This window comes from Eublepharis macularius, chromosome 8 (assembly GCF_028583425.1).
Source record: "Eublepharis macularius isolate TG4126 chromosome 8, MPM_Emac_v1.0, whole genome shotgun sequence".
NCBI classification, from domain to species: domain Eukaryota; kingdom Metazoa; phylum Chordata; class Lepidosauria; order Squamata; family Eublepharidae; genus Eublepharis; species Eublepharis macularius.
The window spans coordinates 91,957,764-91,979,143 of record NC_072797.1 but is presented as its reverse complement, the minus strand read 5'-3'; the positions used below and the strand labels follow the sequence as shown (position 1 = coordinate 91,979,143).

The 21,380-nt window shown below is 41.9% G+C and overlaps 1 protein-coding gene across 1 annotated transcript in view; it reads left to right on the top strand.

The window, feature by feature from the left end:
* The window catches only part of NTRK2 (neurotrophic receptor tyrosine kinase 2), a 236,432-nt gene that overhangs the window by 90,830 nt on the left and 124,222 nt on the right, over positions 1–21,380 (top strand). Inside the window, exon 13 of the mRNA XM_054987587.1 lies at positions 15,710–15,775. Coding sequence (XP_054843562.1) covers positions 15,710–15,775 — 66 coding nt within the window. The remainder of the gene's footprint in view (positions 1–15,709; positions 15,776–21,380) is intronic.

Sequence of the window (21,380 nt, the reverse complement as noted above, 5' to 3'; positions counted from 1 at the left end):
AGTCAGTTTTGGGCACAGTTTTCCAGCTTATAAATTTTAGCACTTTAAAATCATGCCGTAAAAAAACGACCTGAATTAAAATAAAATTTTTGTGCCCCGTCCCCCAAAGCAGAGACGGCAGTAGTAGTAGGAAGGGAGGGACAGAGAAGATTTGCACCCTGGCCCTCAGCTGATCTATGCCACAAGGGCCATTATTTTCAAACGACTTTGAACTTTAAAGGCCAGGTCTACTCCCATTTGAAACTAATGGCCTCTAAAATTTAAAGGGCTGATGCACAGCAAACAGCTGAGGGATGCTGAAAATAATGGGTGGTAGACCTGGTCTCTGGAGAGTGGTAGACGTCGTCCCTGGAGACCCATTATTTTGCAGAGGCATTAGACCTGTCCTCCAGACTGTGGGGGCATCTACTGCTCATTCAAAATAATGGCCCTTTAAACTTCTTACTCTCCCAGTTTCAGGAATGTTTTGGGTCATTTTGAATGTCCTTGAGCTTATTTTGGGTTTAATTTCAGCTCAGGAATATCAGAATGCACAACTCTAGGATGGGGAGGCAGAGACAGCGATCAAGAGGAGAAGAGAGTCATCACCTTGGGGACCTTGTTTCGGTAGAAAGTTGGCATATAAATATTTTAAGTAAATAAAATAAAGAGGAAAGCAATAGTAAAGGAAAGTGGGGCTTACCTGTTCCTAGATTCCTTACATGTTTCTCATATATGTCCTCTTAGTTAATACTGCCTCATCTTACCATATAGTCACTTGTTTGCATTTTTATCTAGAACAAAAACCAAGGGAGAAACCTCCTAAAGCAGAGAGCCAAAGCTCAAGGAGGCACACAAAAAGGTTACAATCAAACAACTGTTACAATTGACCAGTTTTATGTCTCAGTGTAATAACCAGAACAGTCTGGTTCTGGTTATTGGCATTAACCCCATTGATATTGACTACACTGGAGACGGAAGTTGGAATACTGTTTATTGGAAAGAACTAATTATTGGCCGGAAGAAGACTGTTCTCGAAACGAGCTTAAGGAGACGGGGCCGGCGAAGCTCGTAGCCATCAGGGTGGAAATGCCGCCTCTGCTCTTCCCCTGCAGGAGAACAAGCGGCTTCCATTAACTATCGATTGAAAGAATTGTGTGTGCTCCACTACAGGCACCTTGGATACCAAAGGAATAGAAAAAATATATGATAGCTTGGTGTATGGGACTTTGTTATTGAAGCGATGGCCTCAGACTTACCTGGGGCCTGGTTGGTGCCGGCACTGCGGGGGGGGGGGGGGGAAGCGTTGCGGCCGCCATGCTGCTGGGCTCGCCCGGGTGTCCCGGGGCGAGGCCGGCCAATGGATTCAAACCCCGGCCGCCCAATCACGGGCATAGGCAGCAAGCGATGGCCTCAGACTTACCTGGGGCCTGGTTGGTGCCGGCGCTGCGGGGGGGGGAAGCGTTGCGGCCGCCATGCTGCTGGGCTCGCCCGGGTGTCCCGGGGCGAGGCCGACCAATAGATTCAAACCCCGGCCGCCCAATCACGGGCGCCCGGGGTGTGGCCGAGGGGGAACCGCGGCTGCGGTTCTCCCTCTGGTCCGGCCCCACGGCATAAAAGCCTGCGGCCGGCCCCGCCTCGCTCAGTCGTCGGCGGAGTTCTTGCACCCACCCACCGCTCCCTGTTCTTATAACTCTTCTTCGTCACAACTTTGTAGGCGGTTGGCATCGGGTCAGATCTCGTTTGGGGGGGCCAGGGCCTGCGCGCCCAGGCCCCCCCCTTAGGGGATTCCCATAAGGAATCTTGGGGGTGAGTTCGGAGGAGCATGCCCAGCTCGGGGGGCAGCTAGGAAAACTCACTCCCAGGTGGCTGGGGAGGCCACTCAGGGGTGTACACCCAGGTGACTCCCCGATAAGGCCACTCCTTGGGTTCTTCGGCTGGCAGGCGGGCCAGCCGATTCTATCTGGGATCTGACCCTCATGCGGCGCCAATGCTCCTTTGTTATGTTAATAAAGTTGTGGCCTGTTTTACCCCAACATCGGTGTCTGTCAGGTCATTCGGACCGGTCTTTTCCATCTCAGGGTTGGTGGGGGCGGCGCAGCACTCCCTCCCCACTCTCAGCATAGGCAGCAACTGGACTGTTCTGGTTATTACACTGAGACATAAAACTGGTCAATGGTAACAGTTGTTTGATTGTAACCTTTTTGTGTGCCTCCTTGAGCTTTGGCTCTCTACTTTTGCATTTTTATTTATACATATGGGTATGTGTCTGTTGGGTGGCTAAAGGGTCCCTTCCTACCATTTTTAGCAATAGAAAAGCTGGTTTGATCTAGCCCTATATATCCTGCTTTTCTCTTCCACGAGGACACAAAATATCTTAAAATACAAAAAAAACCCAACAGAAACAGGAGGGGGGAAGCTTCGGAGTAAAGATCAAGTCCTTCCCCTTTCCTTCTGCCAGATGTTCCACTCAGATCTAAGTTATAATATTCAGGTTAAGAGCCCTTCCACTGGCATCCCTGGAAATTTCCTGGAATTAAATACCCGTGAGTAGAAGTGAACAAACTCAGCGAGATCTTATTCAGCTGCTGCTTTCCAGCTAGCAGGGTCTTCCTTGCTTCCTCCCCCACATATGCAGAAGTATTCTGTCAAGTTAACTAAAAAGGAAATGCAAACATGGAAGCTCAATGTGCCCATCACAGTGGAGAGTGGACACCAGACTCTAGCTTGCGGAGTTTACCTACTTTCCTGTTCCTTGATAACCAGATTACCGCCAGGTGTCTTCTGGCACAGTATTTTCACTACTATTTGCTGATTCTTCCATTGAAGAGATTAGAAATGCATCTTCTGAGGAACTTAGTTGGAATTTTAGACCCATGTTTCAGTAGATGACTCTGGCAAGCTTCCATCAGGTGATTTTACTAGTGTTTGTAGTAGAGAATGAGTGTTATTTTTGTGTATGTTATTTTGCAACCAAAGAGCTTCAGCCAAAAACGTATTGCTTTATTTTAATTTACTTTTTGAGGAGTATTGTGTACTTATATTGTTTTAAAAATAAAAAGTCTATAGGTTTTCATCCTTCTGCAACATTCTTATGGATGCAAAGTATATAAAATATTTTGAAAAAAGAGAGTTTTATATCATGGTTTGTTATTCCATCTGAAAAAATAACTTGGCATTTGAAAAAAAAATACTAATGGCCAAACTACACATGATGCTCAATCATTATGTCTCCAAAGTTTTTCATATTTAAAAATGTAGTTGTGGGGCCTTCAGCCCAAGAGAAAACTACACAAAAAGGGCTTCCTAACTCCTTTTACTCTGGTAGATCTCTTAAAATCACTTGCTCCCTAAGCTGTTCCTGCCTTCCTAAATGAAGGAGGGAAGTCATTCCTTTCAAGTGGCTTTTTGTTCCTAAGGGGAAAACATAAGAACAAAAAGCCATTTGAAAGGAATGAGTCCAATAGAAAAACCACAAGAGAGAAGTCCTTACCTCCCATGTACTCTTCCTTTGTAAATTGCAGCATCCATTGCCAAGGCCAAGCATAATTATCAAGGCCCGGTTCCATACATGCAATCTCATGAGCCAGTTTGGTGTAGTGGTTAAGAGTGCTGCGACTCTAATCAGGAAAACTGGGTTTGATTCCTCACTCCTCCACTTGAGGCCAGCTGGGTGACCTTGGGTCAGTCACAGCTCTTCTAGAGCTCTCTCAACCCCACCCACTTCACAGGGTGGTTGTTGTGGGAATAATAACAACATACTTTGTAAACCGCTCTGAGTGGATGTTAAGGTGTCCTGAAGGGCGGTATGTAAATTGAATGTTGTTATTATTATTTTGAGTAATCAAATAAAAATTTCCATTTTATTCCAGAGGTTAAAAAATAGATGCCACCCTGGACAGACCTCATTTGGATCATGGAAAAGTATTAATACCCCCTGGCATGGGCACTCTGCACATCTCCATTTTGTAAAAAGAGAAAAACATTAGGTTCAAATTACACTTAACCGAGTATTACATGTAGTTTGCATTCATTTGCAGGTGTAATTTAGTACAATGAGCCAGTACTGTTTTCCCCAAAACACTGGATTTCATAGTAATGGCATTGTAAATTCTCTGGTCTTATCTATTTCTCCTTGACACTTCTATGGTTGAAAAGGTTCTCCTCTGCATTGCTTTTTCTTGAGGTACCAAAATATATAGATTCAGAAAACAAGCATTTTTCTTTATGGTCTCTGTGCATAACGCTAATGGGAATCAGCAGCCCCACTTAAGTACACTTCCACTGTGCTTATTTCAGCTGTCCTCTCAACTCATACACCTCCTGTCATACTACATTCTCCCACAGTACAGTATGTCAACTAGTTAGTCTGAGGGCTAGGTAGAAGACACTTTGGTTCATGCTGCATCATCACCCACATGTTGGCACCCTCCAAGGGAAGACTCTAAGGAATACTTTTACTATAACTCTTCTCCTAAGGAACAAAACCAATCCTACTACAGTCAATCTCAGTCCTGAGAGCCCTTGGTCAGAGTAGGCACACTAGACACAAGCTCTGTGCTTTAAGTGCCCTGCCTTCAGCTCCAGGCTTCAGTCTGTGCTTCCAAGTCTAGCTAGCCAAGCCTGCAGAGTGCAGGACAGCATCCCTATATCGTGTCTTGCTGAACTCTAGAAACCTTTCAGGAGACACTGCTACACCACCAAGTAGAAGTGCTTCTGCTCGTACAGATCCGCCAATCCACTCAGTCTTGGACCATCCTGGACTACTACCTTGTGAGCTGAGAGACTAGCTACCTCCTCCCTGTGTGTACATTTGGCAGCAATTTCTGTACACCCTCCTACTCTTACAGGTTCTTCTGTCTTCTCTCAACCCGTCACTGATCGGTTTTGCAAAGGTTTAATGAGGCTTTAGTTCAGTTCTGAAGGCCCCTCCATTATGGAATCTTCAATTAGTTTTGACTTGGTTGATTAAATATCCATTTTGGCCATTGGCTCCCTGTAACCTTCATTTATTGTAGCTGAAAACAGTTTTTCTCCTAGTTATCACGTCTCTTCATCATGCAAATGAACTGCGTGTCCTTTGGGCTGATCCTCCATATCTCCAGTTTCACTCAAGAAGGTAACTTTGCATCCCAATCCCACCTTTCTCTCAAGGTGCTTAGCTCCTTCTATCCCAATCAATTTATAGTAATGCTGGTATTCAAAAATCCTTTTTTCCAAAGGAGCAAGAGTCCATATGTGTGTTGGCCCCTAGCCTTCTTCCTAAACAGACTGTCATCCTTTCATGAGAACTCTCATCTCTTCATACCACAGTGACAAGAAAAACATTCTCAAGGTCTCCACTCAATGATAAGCATGTGGATATCTTCTTGTATCTCGCACTGTTACCAATTGGCAAAACAGCTGTTGCTGGAACTTCCTACATGTCATTCTTCTAGGATGATGGCAAGTTCTGTGGCTTCTGTACAAGGCATTCTTTCTCAGATGTCTGCAAAGCCACAACCTGGTTACAGCCTTTGTACATTGCTATGCACTGGATGTTCAAGACTCAAAGGATGCAGGTTTCAGTTGAGCTGTGTTGAAAAAATTGTTCCAGTGAGACTTGCCTGTTTCTGCCTTCAGGTATGTCAGGTTGCTACATTTATCTCATCAGTGTGATGCCGGCTTACCTATAACTGAAGTCCTTTGAGTCACACAACCCACCCCTGCAACAGGTGCTTCTACATGCTGTGTCTAGGGAAGAAGAACCGAGCAGAAAGCTCAGTTCCACCTTCTTTGAGCATGCTTGTTGCTATCTTGTGCACTTAGAGGGCAGGGCTAGTACCAAAAACTTCTTTTTAGCTTAGCTCTAGAAGCTTCTCTTGAATTGAATCTTTGATGCTTGATTTCCATGAGTGTGACTGCACAGATGACCACTCAAAGAATACCAGTTACAGGTAAGCAATTTGCTGTTTTCCTTCTTCTTCCCCCATTATTACCAATATTTTGTGAAGGTGGCAAGAAGGGGAGAATACATAGGAATGTCAGCTCAGACAAATAGAAGTCTAGATAATCTTTCTGGTGTTAGGAGCAAAATTCGTTTGTACCTCAGTAAATTACATAATCAGAACAAATTATCATTTAAGTTCATATATGCTTAGGGGCACGCTAAATGTGACAATGAACTTGTGGCCACTATGGGTTCCGTGTCACTACATGGGTTTGCTATCATGTTTAGTTTGGCTCTTAGTTATACTTGCTCAGACACCCTAATGCTACTCTTGAAGTGTGTGCAGGTCAGAGTCCCAGTGTGCATGCATGTTATGCATGTTTTTAACGTATGTGAGGACTTCCACATTCATATCACTGTGGATGATATTATGCAAACTCATGTGATTCTGCAAATGAAGCTTCTCTGGACATTGAGTGAATGGGAAAATATTTGCATTCAGGAACTTCAAGTGTCCTTACATGGAACAATGGATCAGAGTTGCTGGAGAGAATTTTTGTGGTACTATACTCACGAGACTTTTCACTAGTTCTTTCATGTGGTTTGAGAATTCTTGGAAAGTTGGACAGAGATTTTGGAGCACTTTGTTCTGTAACCTAAGAATGAGTTACTTCAATATTATGCTGTTTGGCTTACTCTCATTGCATGATGTAATGGAAGGTATTGCATGATGTCCTAATGCTTTGTTCGTTCTTGTTCACCTGATTTCAAGAACAGGGATTGTCCTAAAAAGAGAGAGGCAGAGAAGGCAGAGAAGCAAGTATATGCCCAAAGTAGCATGCATATACAGAAGTTAAGGTCCCTTCAGGACTCCACATCAGGAATGATATCCTCTTGGGTTAGTGCTGTGCCAATGAATGCATTAGCAGCTCCCTTCATTTAGTATATAAATTCCAAATCCTGCATTAGAGTCAGTTGACAGACATCCCTTCTAGCAACTGGTGCATCAAAGAGCCTCATGAGAATAAGGGAGCAGGCAGCTTACCAAAAACTGGGTCCAATAAAACACTAGATGAACATTATGAATGCTCTGTTCAAGTGGAATCAATCTCTTTCATCTCCCCTTTGTCTCCATCATTACAGTGTCCATATTACAGCAAAAATAATTTCTTCACCTATGTATGGCCTGAGAAGTGGTAGTTCATGAAAATGAACGACCTTATTCTAAATGGAATTATTTAGATTACTTATTGAGAAACATCCACCAAAAGACTGCCTATTTCTTCACATTCTAATGTTGAATGCTTTGTTATCATAGTTTTCAGAGCTATCATATATGAAATTGGGTTTCACTGCACTCCCTAGGGACACTTTCAGGCCTTACCATATATCCCCCAGTTCATCATATTGATAAGCATTTTACTCTTTTTTTTAAAAAAAAAAACATTTCTGTAGTTGCTTAATGCAGAATTAACAAAGCATTATTCTGCTTAATTCTACTTAATAAAGAATTAACAAAGCAGAATTAACAAAGCAAATATTTTGGCCAAGTGTGCTTGGTCCTATGCTGTCCTGCCAGTTCCTCTCTCTACTTTTCCCATGCCTGACCTTTCACTGGTTATCCAACATCTCGCCCTTTCCAGTGTATATTAGTTGTCATTGCAGCACCTTTCCCCCAGTTGGCACTGTCCCTGCTTGCTGGGTGACTTTGAGGGCCAGCCGCACATCTCAGACTAACCAACCCCACACAGTTGTTGTGAGGATAAAATGGAGGAGAGAGCAATGTAATCCACTTTGGGTGCCCATTGGGCAGAAGGTGGGGTATAAATGAAGATTAAAAAAAAAAATCCTGGTTGCCTCTCTTGTTTCTTGAACATCTGTGATCCAGTGGTGCTTTCTGTGGTGTATGCCATTACACAACATACATTTCTTCAATGAGTATGGCTGCCATTTTTTATAACATTTTTTTAAATCTGTTTTTAAATTCTGATTTAACCTTTCTCATTCTTTTCTTCTGTGTGCATTTAAAATAAAGGTATTCACTTCTAGCTGCCCAGCCTGTTAGTGTTACAAATACAGTTCACCTTCTAGTTGCTGAAAGACTCTGACTCATTAACAGTGGAAGCAGTGATTTTGTTGCATTGGCTAATAGTTTCAAGTTACTGTAGGAAAGGCATGAATTTGATACCAAGTGTGCTAATTTTTGCCATTGTCAATAGCATAGTATTGTCCTTGGGCAAAGGTTACATTAAATCTCTCTCTCAAATGCTTATTTGTGGATAACCTGTGGTAATTTGGCATCTGATGGAGCCATAGTGAATCAGAATAGCTATTTAGTAGATTACTTATGCCAGGAGAAACCCTAAGGTTTTAGCAACATCTTTCTGTGTCATATCCGGTCTATAATAGATTGAGTTCCAAAGCAGGATAAAAAGTATTACTAAGCTGTAAAAGCAAGCACTAAGCACTAGGACCTGCCAACACGCAGTGAGAAATACTATGTTCTCAAGGTAGTTATGGGATGCTTTATTTGCCTCTAAGAGGTTTTCCACCTTTCCCAGAATCTTTAGACTCCAGGCTGTACCTGAACTGGGCAGGGGGTTGGACTAAATGGTCTGTAAAAACCTTTCCAACTCTATGATTTTGTGATTCCTTCAGTTGCTTTCAGTAGCATTTTTACAAATAATTAGAGGTAACAGTGGTCAGAAAGACCTGATGTTTTAGAGGAACAGGATCCACTTTTGGTGGATAGAGTGCAGTTGAGAGGACGTTAAGAGCGTGGACCCAGCCCATGTTTGAAAAGCAGGTCATGATGACCAAGAGTGCTTTTGGTCACCTGCATTTAAAATTGCCACTTCTCTCATTTCTTAGCCTCAGCTAACCTGGCCACACTGATCCATGTGCTTGTAAACCTCAAGGCTGGATTGCTGTAATGTGTTCTTGTTGGGCTGTCCTTGAAGACAACTGGGGAACTGCAGCTGGTTCAGAATGTTGCAGCCCCATTACTGTCGATGGGAATGTAACTTGCCCATTTTAAAATGCCAGTTTGTTTCCATGTGCAATTTAAGGTGCTAGTTATGACCTATAAACCTCTTCATGGCCTAGGACCCACACATCTAAAGGATATGTCTTCAGGGTTGCCTCCTGCTAGCTGTTGCTCTGTTTATGGCAGGTCACCTGGTATCAACTGGAGCTTTCTGTCTTAGTTCCCATTCCTGACAAAGTGAGCAGGCTGTAGGGGTTATGTGGGGTTTTATCGTATTTTGTATTTTAATTTTATGTATAAACTGCCTTGAGACTAGAGCAATTTATATAATGTGCTTAGGCTTAATTTGTTCAAATTTCTCTGAGTTAACTAGGTTGTTAATCATTCACAAATGGTATATATGATGAAATGTTATCCATAGGACAAGCATCACCTCTTTTATTCAGCCATTGTTGCTTTTACAAATGTAAAATAATTTTCATATTCAAGAAATAATTATCTTCTTAGAAAAATTATCATAAACTTTTCAATTTGGAAACTAATTTTTAAAAATTAATGTGTTAAGTTAGGAATGATCTGCATGTGGATATTTGGGTGAAATCTGGGGAAAGCTTTCACTTCATTGCTCGTGGAGGTGAAGTTTAAAGCATACCATTGAGTTCATTAATAATTCAGTAGGGTTGGTGTACAGTTCCCTTCTTTCTAATCACAAGACAAATCATGATCAATACTTCTCTGTCAAGGTCATCACTAAGGACCCCCCCCCCCCTCAGTCTGTACACACACGGTCTTTCCTCTTTCTCTCTTTCCTGTGCAATTCCATACCACTGGCCGTGTAGGAAGCATTTAATTCTGGAATGATGAGCATGAAGATTGTCTTGTACATAGATTTTACTTGGTAAACAGTGGGTACAGAAAAATATGGAAGTATTTGAATTTCAGTTAGCAGGTAGATGCCTCCTTATTTGAACTAATTATTGCCTCCCCGCCCCCACCCAGTCAAGAGGGAGAGAAAGGCTGCTAGCAGTGACTTCTGGAGCTAGGAAATCAATGTCCTCTTTCGGACTAGAAGAGATCTTTCTCTTCACTCCCGAGATGGCTTCCAGCATTTGCTGTGGAAAGCATATTCAGCCAGTCTTAGCATTTTCATTTTGGGCCCACAAAAATAAAGAACGAGTGAGTATTGTGGAAAGAGTTAGAGATGGCTCGATCTGGCAATCTGTGCCTTCCCTCCTCTGCTTTTGGTCCACCCTTTCTTAGCCAGGGTGACCAGAGTCCTCACACTCGGGCTGCCTTTGCAGAGATAGCTTCTCCAGCACAGCTGATTGCCACCTCTTGCTGCAATAGGCAGCTCCTGATACAGGCTTTGTACTCTTCCCACCCAGTAAGGGCTGCATAGACACACCATGACAGAATCAGTCAATGTCCCCCATAAGGTGGTACAGTTTTAAAAGTTCTCATTCCTATTCCTGAGGCAAAAGTAGGATAGGAGTTCCTCTGATACCAGTCTTCTTCCCCTTATAAACACAAATGTGGGGAGTTGTCACTGGACTTTTGTTTTACCGTGGTAACTGAGCCATTCTCACAGCTGTGGATCTTACCCTGTTATCCTTTTTAAAGAGAGAGGCTGTGTTGCAGGATTCTTAACAGGTCAAGGAAGCAGAAGGGCCTCATGATGACCCATGAATGATCCAGGAACAGGACCTATGGTGCTTATTTGATAAGCAAGACATCCCATTCTCTCGAACTGAACAGTTCTCCTAGACCAGCATCTCAGACAATATTTTTACAGAAAAGAAAGTAATTGGAGTGGCTCTTAAAGAAATTCTGGGTCCTTCACTGAGCTTTCTGAGTTCTGCTGTTTTTAGAATTCAGAGGCTTCTTTGCATGCCAGAAAGGAAGAAAAGCTTTTTGGAGATGACTGCATTATAATAAGCCCACAATAGACTTTGCCACAGAACACATTTTCTCAAGCTTCTGGCCAAGACTGTGGGAAACCCTCCAGGTTCATTAAACTATCAAGGACTGACAATTACCTGCCTCCAACCCTTCTATACCCACATCTCAATCCAAAATGCACCATTGCTCCCAGAGGCTCCTAGTTATGCTTAAAGTGGTATCCCCATAGCAGGTTTCTCTCAGACACACATACACACACACAGCTGAAGCCACCTTATGCAAAAGTTTTGAGTCCTCAGCTAATGCCGTCAAGATTTCATCCATAACTTCTCACCAGAGCTGTCTTCACATAGGTTGGTGTAACCTTGGACGTGAACTGACTTGATGAAGATATTGAGAACAATCTCCAGAAGGTCTCTTTCAAAATGGCCTTTGGCCTCCAGTATGATTGCAAGATGATCCACTGCTAGAGTATGGAACTAAATCTAAGGCAAATCTAGCATACTTTTTTCCTAGCCACAAATTCTTTGGGAGTTCCCCAGAAGAAATTATCATAGACAGTAGAATCCTTAATCTATTTCTCATTGCCTTGGCAAGAAGCCAAGTTCCATGTAACCTTCTCTCATTCAACCTGAAATTGCCAACTGTCCATCATCTCACAGATGATATATTTGTATTGTTGTCCATGAACTATTCATTTGAATTTACCAGTATTCTAAGAGACAATGTCTTCTAAGCTCTCTAATCAGTAGTCCTTCCAAAACTCAATATAGCTTCATCTACTGGAGATGAGGTTCATCTAACCAGCTTCTGCCCCAGAAAGGAGGAATGGAATCTTTGTGTTTTTCACTGTCTCAAAAAAAGGGGAAGCATGAGGTATTCTAGATCTAAAATATGTCAATCAGAGCCTGGTCAAAAGCAAGTTGTTGTTTTTCAAATAGACTGTCCACTCAGTCCTCTCTTGCATGAGATGGGGGGGGGCGGTCTGTCCAGCTACAATCTCCAAGGCCTGTCTTCTCATCCTGTTCTGGAGCAGGTATCACATATGACTTCTGCATGATGTCATAGAAAGGCAGGGCAGATATTGGTCAGGTTGCTGGGAGAACTCTATTTGAATTTAAAGTTCATTAACAATTCTTGTTAACTTGAACCATATATTAATTACCTATACTCTGTGATTTTCAAAATGACAGGATTCTTTTAGGTGCAGATCAAATGAGCAAGTGTGTAGAGGCTTTCAGTAAAAACTGTCAGACAATACGTACTGATTATATATGATATAGAAGCGAGAAATTTTCTATTATGCGGGAGATCTCTATGGAAACCTAAACAGAATTACGTTCTTCTAAGTCCATTGAAGTCAGTGGTTTTAGAAAGGTGTAATTCTGTTTTAGGATTGCACTGTTAATTTTATAATTTGAAAAATAGAAGACTAGATACAGTGAGTTTGTTTTTTCAATGGTACAAGTATGATACAAAGCTTAGCAATTTATGTGCTTAGGAGACTGACTCATATCTGAGAAGAATAATAAATTGTTTCAAGAAGAATACATCTTTAGGCAAGGGGGAATGCTTTCAAATAATGACAAAAGCATACCTAATCTAGAGTGATTTAGAATTTGATATAATACAGAGTCTTTTAGGAATGACCATATTGCCTTTGGCTTTATGCTATAATATTATAATTAATCATGACTGTTAAATAAGACAGATCCAAATAAGCGCTTGTCAGTCAGAGAAATATCCTTCATTTTATTCATGCTTGTATGGTTATACTTTCGGTTTAAGTAGGTTTCATGAATATATATTGATTTGGTGCTGTTCATAAAATGCTAGTAATAGATAATCTATTTCTATTGTGTTTTCTATTTTTCTACAAGCTCTACATTGGCTGTTAATATGATTTACATTAGAGTACTGTACTGCACAAATGATCTGTCTGATCATCAGATATATAACCAAGTACACGAAAGGCCAAGCTGCATGAGATATTGGAGATCTATGACTGGATATCCCACCTCTTTAAATTTATTTTAAAAGTACCCATGGGACTTTAATCAGATTTGGACTACAATTTTAATTTTAAAAAAAAGTTTATTCCATGCTTTCCACAGGTTCAGAGCTGTTCACAGCAATTAGTATAAATTATATAATTATAATATAATCAGCAATAAACAATATCAGCACTGTAGAACAACACTGACCATTTAAGTCCAGAAGACAGAGCCAATAAATAACCTGAAAAAGCCCTCTGAAATAAACAAACAAAAATTGTGTGCTTTCCTAAAGGTGACCAAAAGATCTCTCACAAAAGACTATTTCACAGAAGGGCAGCAACCACCAAAGAGGCACACGTCTTTATAGCAAATGTTGAAGGGGGAGACAGCACACCTACTAACAGCTATTGGGCTGAAGTAATTTCATAGACTCACAGTGCAATCCTAAACAGAGTTTTACTTTTCTAAGTCAATCCCTTAACATAGATCCCAGGTCATAAAAGTTAAAAAAAATCTGAACTGAGCATAGAAGCAAATAGGCAGCCAGAGAAGGTGTTTCAACATTGTGTATCCAGTAGTTCGTACCCATTAAAATGTGGGCATATCCTTTAAAGGGCATGGCAAACTGAGGGAGATGGTTTTTTCTCTCCCCCCTGTGCAGTTCCCCTCTTAAAATGCCATTTGGCTCACTGATGTATCATCAATTTTCACTACTTAGACAAATAACCACTTCAGGAGCAGGGTCATCACATAAATAGCACAGGGGGGACAAGTCACACTGAACTTTACCCAGCACAGTGAGCCCACTCCAAATACCCCACCCCCCTCTCATGCATTCAATCAGTGTCTTGTGTTTTTTTGTATATAACTAGCAAGTAGCAACCCAATTGGGGAACAATATATTGCTGTGTAGATTCAGGACTGATACTGAGTTTTATATAGTTTCTGTGGCTGATGTTTGTGAACTACCAGCTCACGTACTGTATTCTATCCATTAATGCAGACAGTGGCCAAATGTACAATGGCATGTTCTAACATGCTGCCTAAATTCCACCTTAATGACATCATGAAGGAAATAAAACTAGGCACTGAGAACTATCCTCTGAGTAAAATCTAGTAATGTCTTTGCTTCCTGTATTCTGAATCCAAGTCTGTGTGCTTCATTTTGCACATTTTCCCAGCTGCAATTAGATTAGAAAATGTGCTTCTAAAGTACTTTTGGGGGGGGGGGTATTTTTTTAAAAAAGAAACCTTCAAATCATTCACAACTTCCTCTCTATATGAAAAGGAATACCTACCTAATTCTATACTACTTCTACTAAAACTATTTTAATTTCAATGTCATTAGTATACTGTACATGCTTTAAAAAAAATGGGGGCTGGTTTTTTCTCTGCTTCCTCTTTCTGAGCAATGAATAGTCAAATGCTGAGCTTAACACCATCAAAGAAGCTGGAGAGACGAAAAGCAGAATGCTCCAGCCATTATTTTTTACCCTGACTTACTGACCTACTTCTGGGTCCCCTGAAGTGCAAGGTAATGAATGCTGAATATTTCAATCCTATTTCGAATTCTGTTAGCATTCATGTAGAACTAAAAATGTACAAATGCATTTCCTATCTAAATCCAGAGTTAAAACCAAAGAAGATGAACCTTGCAAATACTAACCTGGATCTAAAGAACAGTGCTGCTACTACTGTGTTTCCAAGGGGGCTTTGACCTTATACTTCCAAAAATGGCATCTCATAGTGTTGCTTAGCAAATCTCTTTTGAAAATGAGGGGAGTTTTGAGAGCTATTTGTTTCATGGCATGTCCAAGTCCTCATATATACCCAAAGTAGCTTTTTGGATCTGACTACAATCAGTAAATGGGAAAGGAAGACAGGTTAATGATATTTTTATAGAATATACCTACAAGACTATGGAGTAGTTTTATTCAGTTAACTCAAAATTATTGCTGTTGTCTAAAGTCAGTAACTCTTTCACTCCTCTCCATTCACCTTGCGTACAATGTGATATGTTTTCAGGTGGAAGTCCTCCATTGTCACAATATTTGCTCAGAGGCAAATATGGAGGTGCTTCCCAGGCATTTTTGAGGGTCAAGTGCCAGAATGCCTTTTCTTTCCTCACACAGTTTATTTTCATTGTCTGCATTTCCCACTCTTTTTCTCCCAGTGTGTGGATCATGATCAAAGAATTCTCCAGAAACCTTCCAGTTTTTCTGTGCTAGATGCTCCTCAGAATAGGAGGATGGGGCCTGTCTGCTAAGGTTCTTAGAAACAAGCAACTTGGGTGTTCTTTCTGTGTATCTCTGGTTCTTTCTTTCTTTCTTTCTTTCTTTCTTTCTTTCTTTCTTTCTTTCTTTCTTTCTTTCTTTCTTTCTTTCTTTCTTTCTTTCTCTTTCTTAAAATACATCACAAAGGTATAAAACAATCAATTGATAAATTCTGTTTCTTATCATTCCAAAGTATAATAAAAATGACCCAATGTTCAACAAATTATCTGCATAATAGAATATCTGGGCTCTTTGATAATTTGTTAGTTTTGTTAAAATGATCTCCCAAATAGAACTAATCATATGGTGATGCAATCATTTAGCAGCAATAAATAAATTCAACTCCACATCCGATCCTGCAACAGACTCCTGTAAATATCATAACAGAGTCGCTTAGATTCAAAAGGTATATTACAACTCAACATTTTATTAACAAATCCAACATCCTTTTGCCAAAAAATCTGAATCTGAGAGCTCAGCCAGAAAAATTTTGCTCCGTTTCTTTGGTGACCTCCCCAATTGAGGAACTGTTAAACTGCAGCATGTGCTTATATGAACAATGACCTGTGTAAAATGATCTTGAGATGTCTTGAGCTTGATCAACATCCTTTTTCTATTGCATTAATGCCAGTGCATCTCGTTGCAGTTCAATTAAAACAAGGTGGTCTGGTAGATCAAATGTGGCTGTCATTGCAAGACTGCGATAATGAAGGTGAGACCATCAGCTGTACAGTCTCATAGCTCATGAAACAGACAAAAATGATGATGCATTTTTTCTTTTTAAGATGGCTATGCTATGAAATGATTCCATCATAGTAGTAGTCTTGGTGTGAAACATTTCTTTGACATTCTTGCATTGTATGGTCTCATATATTTCATTGATTGTTACATTCATACATACTTTGTAGGTGCAACAAGTGGAGGATAAGGAACACTTTTGATTGTGGTTTTAACTGTATTGGCTCCCAACATTTGAGATGAGACAGAAGGATGCAGGGGCAACAATTACTGCTAATTGATATAGAAGTAGGAATAAGGAAGAATTAAACTAGATCCATCATTTGATAGTCAACATTTAATATAGAAGAGGGATAATATATAAGCTTCTGAGACCTAGTAGAGGTGTTTGGTGGGTTTTTTAGTGCCCTTCCTCCAATCTTTGTATAGATAATGGGATGTGGAAAAGACAAATAAATGAGATACTCAGAAAGAAGCAGCTGTTAAAAACCTATTGACACTAACAGTTTCTATGATGTTTTCAAAGGCACATGGCACTGCTACAGTACAGGTTTCCACATAGCAAAGCCAAGGGGATATATGTCTACCAAACCATTTTCTCCGTTTAAGTAGTTAAAAAGTGCCTGGCCACAAGTTGCCCTTCTAAATTGAATTTTGTATGTTGATCTGGATTTTAAACCATTTAAACCCAGTTCATCCCACAATCTGAAGATTTTTCCATCCTGATTAGGATTTGTTTTTTCTTTATTCCTGACATTTCACTTCAAATTTCATGAACTTCAAGAAGAATTTTTTAAAAGTCCCATGGTTGCACAATTCAGTGACCTCAAGGTTCTGGGGAAAGGGCAGCTGTGTTGCAACACAGAAACAAAAAAGTAGTAGAAACCACTTGGAAACTTGTCTGCTGGAATACTAAAAAACTTTTTGGGGGGGTACAAAAAAGGCTGGGTTTGAAGGTCTTTTATTGTGTTATTACTGTGCTGCAGAGAAGTGCAAATAGTGTTTTCAGCACTGAATGGATTAATTTTGATGAGGCTTCTTTCTACTTTTTTTTCTTTCTGTGTTCTAAAACATGGCTGCGCTTTACTGGGTCCCTTGAATTTCAGAGTACGCCCCATAGGACTCTAGGGGGAAAAACTGAAAACAATCTGATGACCCCCCCCCCAGCAATCAGAATACCTGTAGATCTGTTTTAAATCCAAAGAGCAGTTCAGGGGTGGGAGTTAATCACAAAAGCTGTATTAATTATATTTCATGGCAATCTCTAGATTTTTCAGGACTCTGAGGCTCAGTCTGGAAACACTGTTGAACTGTAGTATAAGGGTGCTTGGGGGGACTTGGGTGAGTAGACAGGTGTGAGTGGGGAGCTGGGGTGGGGGGTGCAGAGGAGGAGAAGAGGATCCTGGGCACTATATCTCCAAATCCCCTGATGATGCAGTAGAGAGAGAGAGTTACTGCTTGACAGCTGCCATTCTTGATGGAAAGCAAACAAATTGAAATTGAACTGAGACGAGATGGAAGTGATTTTGGTTGGAAGAGCAGAGATCTTGAAGGACATTGTTCTTCTGATCTTGAATGAGGTTCAGTTGACTGACTCAATTTAAGAGCCTAGGAGTTATACTAGAACCAGATCTGCTGCTAGAAAAGCAAATAAATACAGCTGCAAAAAAGGCCTACTCCCTATACAGATTAGCCCAGACAATGACCACCTACCTTGACATGGCCAATTTGGCCACTGGGATTCATGGCACAATAACATTGAGACTATTGTAGTGTATTCTACATAGGCCTCCCCTCAAAGTCAACTCAGAGACTTCAGCTGGTGCAGAACGCTGCAGCTCGCTTACTCTCAGGAGCTAGATGGAGCATGCGTATCACCCCCATTCTGTAGTCACTCTATTGGCTTCCTGTCAGTTACCAGGCTCAGTTCAAGGTCATGACTATCACATTCAAAGCCCTTCATCACCTTGGCCTTTCACGTCTGTGCAACTGCCTCTCACCCTATGTTCCGCCACGGCAGCTTTGTTCATCTGGTCAGGACCTTCTACAGATACCAATGTACAGTTGGGCAAAATCAACAGCTGCCAGCACATGTGCTTTCTCTGTGGTAGCCCCCCACCTTACAGAATGGCCTACCTTAGGAGGTCAGGAAAGCTCCCACTCTCCTAGCTTTCTGCAAACTATGGAAAACATAATTATTCAGGAGGGTTTTCTACCCAGATTATAGGGCTGTGTCATATGATGTAGCTGAGAGAGATGTCTTGGTAGGGATAGAGACTATACACTAAGCTGTTGAGTACTGTCTGCTGATGTAGACATGCACCTAGTTGGGAGTTTCCACATTGCTAAACATGCCATGCAAATTAGTTATGTTTTCTTTCAAAAAGATTTCATCTCTGTGCTTGGCTTTTTGCTTGTTTTCAAATTTTCAGCTATCGTACCCTATTGTATCTTTTTCCACTGAACGTCTCCTAACTGCTGTTCATTACTGTGCTTTGCTCAGTGAATATCCTAGCTGTTGATTATGTTGTATTTCACTTGCACTGTGTAATCCACCTTAGAGAAAGGCAGACTATGAATAATAATAATATTTTTTAAAGTAAAAGGAGCAACACTCAAAGAATAGAACTTCTCCAGATGTCCATGGGAACGGGACAGTCCTGCACTGTCTGGGATAGCTCCTTCTCTCCGAAGCAGGGTCAGTTGTTTCAATTGATCCCAGAAGGGAGGAGCTTGTCCTTGGCCTGCCAGTTTTTTTGGCCTGCGGCCAAGCAGGACATCAGTAGACTCTACTCCTTGAGAGCAGCGATCCTGGGCAAACAAGGACGAAGAAAATCAACAGCTATGAGGCACAGACCTTTGGCGCTCATGGGGAAAAGGAAGGAATTTTCCCCCAGCCCCCTCCTACGGCCACAGAAGGTGCCAGTGCGAGCGACGGAGCCGATGTCCCTAGGTTCTCCTAGGCCCTGGCCTCTGTGAAGACTCCTGCAGAGTTTTTTCTCACTGATCCTCGGGCAGGAGAACTCCTAACCCCAACCAGATGAACAGTGCTGGGATTGCAGTTGAGTCCTCTCCAGCGGGCAAGAGTGACGCCAAGGCACAGTCGACGTACAGGAGCTCAGCCTGCTTACACGACTGCAGCAGCACGAGGGAAGGCAGCAGCATGCTGATCATTGATCTCCGGTAAGCAGTCCTGTAAAGGGTGCCAAAACTGGAGACTCCCTGTGAGTAGGGGAAAGTCCAGAAGCCAAATTTGCAGCCTCTTCCCTCCCCCTCTGGGACCATTATTGGTAGTAAGGGATGTTAAACTCCGCCTTCTCTTTGTATTCTTGCAGGCGGGTAAAAGCCTCTTTTGGCTTTTGTATTTCACACCAAAGGTGGGTCTAGAGGTCTCTAGAGCAGCAGAGGGAGCCCTGTGCAAACTAGATCTACCAAACTCCCCTGCTTCCAACCAGTCACTGCAATTCCTAGATAGGGAAAGCCAGATGACTAATGAACCGTACCTTAGCAACCAGGATGCCAAGTCAAACCTTCTCTCTTGGCTTAAAGCAGAAATGAGGAAGGGATTCAAGGAGTTTGTTAAGGAAATCAAGGAACAGGGTGCAGTAACCAAAGGAGGCAACAGACAGAAAGGCTCTAAGAATAAAAGGCCTGAGAAATCCCTTCCTCCCAGTAAACCTAAAAGAAGGAGGGTGGAGGAAAATTGGAACCAGGGGAATTCTAGCCTCTCAGAGGACCCCCAAGATGACTGAGATCTCAGATATCTCTTCTACTAATGAAGAAGGGGAATTATCAGATTAGGAGGAAACAACAGGCCCTATACAAGCAAGACTCTTCCCACAGGAGGTCTACTCCTGATTGCTCCCAAAAGTATTAGGTATTGGAAATCCCTTTAACATCCACAGGGAAGGTGGAAACAGACCCAGCCTTTCCCCACTCAATTTGCTAAAGCAGACTATATGTGGGCCTCAGACCTGGCAGCAGCGGGCAGAATTTAAAGACCAGATTTTAAAAATAGCCCTGGTTACAGCCTTTGCAGCTGACACCACCCTAGATACTTTCCAGATGTCGTCCAGAGCCATGGGTTTCAATGGCAAGATGCAACACTTGGCTGAGTAACTAGGATGTAGACCCATCTGCTCGATCCAAGGTAGCAGCTATACCCTTTACAGGAGCCAGACTATTTGGAGAGGCCCTAAATAAGTACTTGGTGGAGGATAAAGAGAAGAAAAAGGTCCTACCATCAAAAAGGAGAGAATAAAAAAACAGGCACAACCTGCAGTCCTTTTGGGGACCCCAAGCGACCCCCTCGCTCAAGCGTATCCAGAGTGTTCAAAGGATGCTGACAACACAGAAACCAAACAGAGAAGAGATCCTTCTCATTTTGGAAAGGCCTACAAACCAAGGGACAGAAGAAAGGAAATTAAGCATGACTACAACCATCGCACAAGGATCGTACAAATTGGGGGCCACTTATAAGATTACGCAACAATGTGGCATAAGAAAATCACAGGCAAATGGGTTCTGGACACCATAACTTCAGGATACTTCTTGATGTTCAACTCTTTACCACCAAGATGCTTCATCCACCTCCCAAGAAACCCAGTGAAACAAAAACACCTGATAAAGAAAGCCATTCAACACCTATTAGAAATAAAGGCTATAGAACCGGTTCCCTCACAATACACAAAAAGAGGCATTTATTCAGTGTTTTTCATCATGCCAAAGAAGAATGGGGATGTCTGAGCCATCCTGGACCTACAATGGCTGAATCTTTACTTCAAGACTTGCAAATTCAGGATGGAAACGATGAAGGCTATTGTAGGGTCTATTCAAAAAGGGGACTACCTAGCCTCCATAGACCTATCCGAGGCCTACTTGCATGTTCCCATAAAGGAAACACACCAGAAGTATCTCCGCTTCTCATACAACGGAAATCACTACCAATACAAGGCCCTTCTCTTTGGACTGAAATCATCTCCAAGAGTGTTCACAAAGATATTTGTGACACTAATTGTGTATTTGAGACTATAGGGGGATGTCCCTTTCCCCCTATCTCAATGATATTTTGTTAAGACGGAATTCCTGACAGCAGGTCTGGATGTAGTGATGACATAATGCCTGGAAGCACATGGATTTGTGATCAACAGGGAGAAGAGCAGTCTCACGCCAGTGCAGAAAATTACACACCTAGGGGTCACAATAGATACGGCGACAGTCAAAGTCTTCATATCACAAGAGAGACAAGAGAAGATTAAATCCATAATAAAGGAGACACGACAGAGAAGAAGGATGGAAGTAATACGACTAGCACAACTTCAGGGGATGATCGTGTCGTGCCAGGATATTTTACAATGATCAAGATTCCATACACGGCCATTGCAGAGGTTCCTATTGCCCTTCATTACACACAAACATCAAAAGAAGGTATGGATACCACCATCCCTCAATAGACCCGACAAGATTCCAAGGGGGGGCATGTCACCTAGGGAACTGAAGAGAATTATAATGACCTTAGATGTGAGCCTGAGAGGTTGGGGAATGCACACCCAGAAAAGGATAGCCCAAGGAAAGTGGAT